We start from the raw sequence: 7545 nt of genomic DNA on the forward strand, positions 1-7545 counted from the left end.
TGTTTACAGTAGAGGAATTAAATATAATTGAAGTGTAAAACAACTAGTATATTTCTGTTGTAGGAAGACAACAACAGTTCCTCCACTGCACTGGTTAATAAGAGCAGAACAGGCTTTGGCCTCTCAATGAAACTACTGCTGCCTGCTCTGCTGCTGGCATTCCAGAATCATCTGTATCTTATCACTGAAAAATGTCCCTTAAACAGAAAAAGCTGCAGCTCCAGCCAGGCTTTCCTTCCTTTAAAGAGAATGGCTTGTTGTCTTCAAGGAGGAGGGATTGCTTTTGGCTCAGCCACATGCACACCCAGCTTCAGCCTCAGCCACAGTTACAGCCCGAAAGCCCCAGCCCTATAGCCCCAGTCTCAGTTACAGCCCTATAGCCCCAGCCTCAGCCCTATAGCCCCAGTTACAGCCCTATAGCCCCAGACTCAGTTACAGCCCTATAGCCCCAGTCTCAGTTACAGCCCTATAGCCCCAGCCCCAGTTACAGCCCTATAGCCCCAGTTACAGCCCTATAGCCTCAGCCACAGTTACAGCCCGAAAGCCCCAGCCTCAGCCCTATAGCCCCAGTCTCAGTTACAGCCCTATAGCCTCAGCCTTATAGCCACAGCCTCAGTTACAGCCCCAGCCCCAGTTATAGACCTATAGCCTCAGTTACAACCCCAGCCTCAGCCCTATAGCCCCAGCCTCAGTTACAGCCCCAGTTACATCCCTATAGCCCCAGCCTCAGCCCTATAGCCCCAGTCTCAGTTACAGCCCCAGCCTCAGTTACAGCCATATAGCTCCAGCCTCATCCTGGTTCTCATCATCTTGACACTAAAACTAGAGAACTTAAAACAAAGCACATTTTCATGAAAGAGTGTTTTGAGATTTCCGTTGCTGGATGACTTTGGCTGTGCAGTGTGAACTGAATGAACAGTCCTTTTTCTTCTCATCTCATCTTTGATAACTCACATATCTATTAGGTGAAATACCAGTGTGATATCACAGCATTAAGATTTGTGACCTGTTGCCACAAAAGGGCAACCAGTGTAGAGCAAACACCATTGTAAATGCAACCCATATTCTGATTATTTATTTCTTCCCTTAACTATTTACACATCGTTACAATACGGTACATAGCAATAATATGACATTTGAAATGTCTCTATTCCTTTGAAACATTTCTGAGTAATGTTTACTGTTCATTTCTGAGTAATGTTTACTGTTCATTTCTGAGTAATGTTTACTGTTCATTTCTGATTTGTTTATTTTCACTTTTGTTTATGATGTATTTCACTTGCTTCAGCAATGTAAACATGTTTCCCATGCCAATACAGCCCTTTGAATTGAGAGAGAGAAAGAGTTGCTTTTAGGAGAGATTAGAGGAGAGGTTCTCCTCCCTTTTGGAATGCTATGGAGACTAATCTGCTGGGATTCCTTTCAGGCACCCTGGGGCAGAGGGATAGAAGAGCAAAGAAATGCTCCTCAGTCCTGGGGTGAGCTGGCCCTCAGACAATCTCTCATTGAACTCTGCGTCCCAATGGTACCCTATTCCCTTTATAAGTCCACTACTTTTGCCCAGGGCCCATACAGGGAATATGGTGCAATTTCAGACATGGCCATTGTGCATAAGCTTCACAGGGGTTGGTGTCATACAACTTGCAACTCATGAGCTGATTAATTATGCTGTATGTGAGCTTGGTAGCGATAGTATATACATTTACAAGACCTCTCAAAGAAGAATACTTAAGTAAAGTCATAGCAAGTGAAATGTATAAGAACAGTCTTCAGTTTCATTACTTCAGCTTCATGAATTAAGTATATTCATCCATATCTGTTCTCAGTTCCAAGAATCATAACATTATATTGTCCAAATGTAGTTTCACTCCTTCACATGACACTTCATTCTAGGACAGACAGAGAAGCCCCACTTTTAAGAGGGGGAAATCTATGTAGAAGAACATTCAGTCAGTCCCCCATCCATACAACAGTTCTCTTTCACAGTCAATGCCCATTTGTTAGCCATGGGTAATCCCCAGTCTCAGACGATGTGTAGACTGAAAGTGAGGACTGGTTGTGAAGGACTACAGATCAGACAGTGCATGCTTAAATCATGGACAAGGCTACTAGGAACAATAATAATACTCAGTCATATACTTACTGTATGTTTATATTTACATACAATTCACATGTACAGTTTTTACATGATCTTATCTACTTATAAATGCAATAGAAAAAAAACGTTTTTGATTATGAAAAAAGGATCATGGAAGCCCCTGGGAGTGTCCTCCTATCATCAAATGTCTGCTGTGGTGGAGACCTGTGAGAGCCTGGGGTCGGCGTCGTGCTCGTAGCGGTAGTGGTATCCCTCCAACACCTCCGTGCACGCTTCCCGCATGTCATTGATCCTCTTCTTGATGCCCTGCCGGTTGAGGTAGAGGACCAAGAGGAAGACGAGTCCCACGAAGCCCAGGACGATCCCAAGGAACACGTAGGAAGTCTGGAGGGCCAGGTCCGCCCCCTCACCCACCCTGTGGCATCCCAGCGCCAACCCGTCCCCGCCCACCCCAGCCTGTCCAGCCGCCAACCTCAGCAGAGACGTGTTTCTCATGTCTGAGGGGAAGGCACACACCAGGCCCTCTGCGTCTCCCACATGTCCCTGGGAGGAGTTGAGCCAGGCAGCGAAGGGCTCCATGCCACAGATACAGGTCCAGGGGTTCTCCCCTAGAAGGAGTCTCACCCCGGGGGGCAGAGAGGCCAGCTCAGCCAGGCCCTCCTCCTGGACAGTCCGCAGAGCGTTAAGGGTCAGATCCAGCTGCTCCAGAGAGTCCAGCCCAGAGAAGGTGCCATTGTAGAGGGCCACCAGGGAGTTGTTGGCCAGGATGAGCCTCTGCAGGCCACCCAGGTAGGAGAAGGTGTGAGAGGGCAGGTAGATTAGCCTGTTCCCTGACAGGTCCAGGGTCCGGAGCTCAACCAGGGTGGACCAGCGAAGAGACATAGCCAGGTTCATGAGAGAGGAGTGGTTGTAGAGAGCTCGGCTGAGGTTGAGCTCCCTGAGAGTGTGGCCCGGAACAGTGAAGGCCTCTGGGTTGATGACAGCCAGCTGGTTGGAGCTCAGGTCCAGAGAGCGGAGGGAACGCAGCCCAGAGAAAGTCTGAGACTCTACCTCTGTTATCCTGCAGTGAGGGAGGGATACAGAGGAAGCAGAGGATGCATAGTCACTCATAGTCTATAATAACAGTGGCGCAGTGGTCTAAGTCACTGCATCTCAGTGCTTGAGACGTCACTACAGACACCCTGGTTTGAATCCAGGCTGTATCACAACCGGCCGTGATTGGGAGTCCCATAGGGGATCACACAATTGGCCCAGTGTCGTCCGGGTTTGGCCGGTGTAGATAAGAATTTGTTCTTAACGGACTTGCCTGGTTAAATTAAATTTAAAAGGCACTGCATCTCAGTGCTAGAGGCGTCACCTCAGACCCTGGTTCGATTCCAGGCTGTATCACAACCGGAGTAGGTCGTCCTTGTAAATAAGAATTTGTTCTTAACTGACTTGCCTAGTTAAATAAGTACACAATAGTGTACCAATAAAAAAACACAATAGTAAGCACACGGTTTATTCAAGTTTACCCAACATAACAGGATGCCATTCATCAAAGGCTTCATGTTAAGATGCATTCAAAAGTGTGCGAAAATATAGACAGACAAACTCTATGACATTTTTGCTATAATAATACATTGACACTTCAAATCATGAGGCATATATAAACTTGGGCAAATAAAAGTAGGCCAAACCTGAAAACAGTCTTTTTTCCCGCTAGGCAATGTTTATCTTACCTATTGTTACTCAGTGACAGCGTTGTTATATTGTCCAGCCCTTTGAACGATTCCGGTCCAATTCTGCTGATCTGGTTTCCAGTTATGAACAGATTCCTCGTGTACCCTGGTATCCCAGGCGGGACACTCCGCAAGTCTTTGGAAACACACTTCACCGTGTGAGCAGCTTCCGAGCATTCGCAACGAAGAGGGCACCCGGATGCGCGCGCAGAAATAGAACAGAGCAGCGCACAGAAAACCATCCGTAGAACCAAATCCAGCATTTTTGAAAAACAGGCTACGCGATACCAAAACAGTGATAAATATAGTTTCTATACATTGAAAACAAAAAAGTATCCTATACAGAGCGAATTACATTTACCGAAAATGACTAGCCATTTCAGAAGAATAACAAACTCAACCTCCTTGCCTACTTCCAAGCGCGACAAAAATGCATATGCAGTATATGCTGTAGACTACAGCGCATTGACTGTGCACATTAGCTATATATAAATATCCTACTGCCGATGAGAGTGAAACGTGGAGAGAGAGTCCTATCGTACACTGGTCAGATTGTCCTCGCCATCTCCTTGACCCGTTCTATTCTGTATTACAAGTCCTGGCTGGATGTTCAACTTCTTAGCATTTCTGAAGCCCACGTGTGACAGAGTCAGGGTCTGATTTCCATGACAAAAGGGATCTCTCTTTCGGGGCTGTTTGATCCCAGCAGATGCACTCCGAGCGTCGCTCCTCTCAAACAATGAAATTAAAGCACCATCGCATCGTAGGCTACAATCTGCGGGGAGGGGCTTTTCAGCTTCCCTCTCACCCCGTCCGGAGCCTTTCTGTCCTCCCACTTTAATTAACAGCACGCAGGCCAGGTCTACACCGGGCGGGAAAGGGAAATGCAACTATTGAATTTCACAAAAACCTTAACAAGTGTAGAAGTTGGTAGTGTCTTCTTAGATTTTAAACATGAATCAATGTTTGCAACCTGTGCCTTCAAATGATTCGTTTGTTAGGATATATCTCATACGAATAGGCGATTACCGACTAATTATGAAATAAGTCATTTATCTTCAAGCTATTCGATAGACATGTAGTCTAGGCTAAAGATTCTACCAATATGTATTAATAACCAGAAGCGCAAAGTGCCCAGAATTATAGGCGTAAGCACCAAGATGATTAAGAACTGGCACATTCCCAGATCCTTGTGGAATGACACTTGAATATAACAATTGGGGCACTGAATAAGCACTCATGGGGTCCACATCAGCAATATGTAAATTGTAAAGTCCCTAATTAATTGTATATTTTGATCCATCAAGTGTAATACATCTCAATACGGAGCCAAAATCATTGACAATGTTATAACAATGAATAACACAGGCTATGCGTAGATCTTTTTCATGTTCCACAAGATAAAAGTTAATGTATCTAAATCAATAAAGACGGTAGCACCTTCGAGCATTTGCAGATCAAAAGCTGCGCTACAGAAAATGCGGATACAATGGTGAGAGGTAGACGCGCCTTCCTCTCTCACTCTAGGTGATATTAGATCAACAATGCTTTTTAGAGGGAGGGGAAGCGGAGCCTCTGATGTCTGCCCACCCGTCCTCCCCCAATGCTCTCCACAGAAAAAGAGGGAAAGAGCATAGATGGGATGTTTGCAGGATGATGACAAATGGCAATTGAATCCGAGGTTGTCCTTTTGATAGCCAAGTGTCAACTCAGAAAGACGCTACGAGTGGTTGGATCAGAGGTGAAATTCACTTGAAATTGAGCGTTGATTTTTTTCAATTAGCCTTTTCTCCATGACACAAACTATAATGTTGAGTGCATGTAGTAATTAATAAGTCTGTGCTGTATGAGTAGGCGTAAGTCATGTGATATGATCTAGAAATAGTAGCCTAATGTATACACCATTTCTTCACAAATTGTCTACAATAAATAAACGTCTTTATTGGTATCATAGTTACATGTCATTTAAATACATTCATAGTTCACTCAGTCCCTTGCAGATTCTTTCATGGGAAAACAGAACTCCTAATCTTATGCAGCATAGTGACATTTCAAGGGATTTAAAGAACAAAATAAGTTTATTGGTGTTAGGATTTGTATGACTTTATATGATTATTGGCCCTCAGTCATAATAGCATCCCAACTGTCTTTTGTTAACACTGAATGTGTGAAACCACAGGTGTCCACATTCCACAACCCAGCACCTAGTTACAACTGGAGGAAAGAACATTAATATCGATTCAACTACACTCTAAAGAGTATTACTGATTCTAGAACAGATTCTTGAACAGAACAGAATTTGAGAACAAACCGGTGAACCTTGGTACAAGTTTAAATAGGAGTGGTTCCATTGCACAAAAAAACGTGCTTTCTTCCCTGTTTTCTATTAGAGGAAAGGAGTAAGGCTTCAGAATGGAATCAAGGCCACAATTTACATCCAATCTTGCCTCTAAATTTTCATTCTCAAATTGCCCACCTATCAGAACTTTATCAATTCCACTTAAAGATTCACTCTGGGCCTCCAGAGTGGCACAATGGTCTAAGGCACTGCATCACAGTGCTAGCTGTGCCACTAGAGATTCTGGGTTCGGGTCCAGGCTCTGTCGCAGCCGACCTCAACCGAGAGACCCATGGGGAGGCGCACAATTGGCTTAGTGTCGCCTGGGTTAGGGGAGGGTTTAGCCGGCAGTGATATCCTTGTCCCATCGTGCACTAGCGACTCCTGTGGCAGGCTGGGTGCAGTACATACTCACACAGTTGCCAGGTTTACGGTGTTTCCTCTGACACATTGGTGCGGCTGGCTTCCGAGTTAAGTGGGCATCGTGTCAAGAAGCAGTGCGGCATGGTTGGGTTTCAGAGGACGCATGGTTCTCGACCTTCACCTCTCCCAAGTCTGTACGGGAGTTGCAGCAATGAGACAAGACTACCTACTAATTGGGGAGAAAATGGGGTAAAAATAAATAATTTGAAAACAAAAAGGCGCACACTCGGATCTAAGCAGAACAAATAGGTAACATATAGTTAAATTGGATTTGTAACATGTCATCCATTTCGTATCATAGGTTACATTTTTTGTTGTTGCAGGACATAACATACATTACATGACCAAAAGTATGTGGACACCTGCTTGTCGAACATTTCATTCCAAAATCATGGGAATTAATATGGAGTTGGTCCCCGCTTTGGGAGCATTAGTGAGGATTAGTGAGGAAGGGCACTGACGTTGGGCGATTAGGCCTGGCTCGCAGTCGGTGTTCCAATTCATCCCAAAGATGTTTGATGGGGTTGAGGTCAGAGCTCTGTGCACGCCAGACAAGTTCTTCCACACCGGTCTCAACAAACCATCTCTGTATGGACCTCGCTTTGTGCAGAGGGGGCATTGTTATGCTGAAATAGGAAAGGGCCTTCCCCAAACTGTTGCCACAAAGTTGGAAGCACAGAATCGTCTAGAAAGTCATTGTATGTTGTATAGGTAAGATTTCCCTTCACTGGAACCAAGGGACCTATCCCGAACCAGTTACAGGTCATTTAAAGAGCCCCAGACCATTATTCCTCCTCCAAACTTAACAGTGGGCACTATGCATTCGGGCAGGTAGCATTCTCCTGGCATTCGCCAAACCCAGATTCGTCTGTCGGACTGCCAGATGGTGAAGCGTGAGTCATCAATCCAGAGAATGAGTTTCCACTGCTCCAGAGTTCAATGGCGGCAAGCTTTTCACCACTCCA

At 45.2% G+C, this 7545-nt stretch overlaps 1 protein-coding gene across 1 annotated transcript in view; it reads right to left on the reverse strand.

Annotated features, from left to right (window-relative positions):
* Positions 1-4802, reverse strand: part of LOC124043391 (trophoblast glycoprotein-like) — a 5509-nt gene extending 707 nt beyond the window's left edge. The window contains exons 1-2 of the mRNA XM_046361964.1: positions 3820-4802; positions 1-3158 (exon numbers count right to left, since the gene is read on the reverse strand). The exon at positions 1-3158 is cut by the window's left edge and continues 707 nt beyond it. Of these exons, the coding sequence (XP_046217920.1) occupies positions 2279-3158; positions 3820-4082 (1143 nt within the window). The 5' untranslated portion in view covers positions 4083-4802 and the 3' untranslated portion in view covers positions 1-2278. The remainder of the gene's footprint in view (positions 3159-3819) is intronic.
* Between the last annotated feature and the right edge of the window lie 2743 nt (positions 4803-7545).

Source organism: Oncorhynchus gorbuscha, linkage group LG09 (assembly GCF_021184085.1).
Source record: "Oncorhynchus gorbuscha isolate QuinsamMale2020 ecotype Even-year linkage group LG09, OgorEven_v1.0, whole genome shotgun sequence".
NCBI classification, from domain to species: domain Eukaryota; kingdom Metazoa; phylum Chordata; class Actinopteri; order Salmoniformes; family Salmonidae; genus Oncorhynchus; species Oncorhynchus gorbuscha.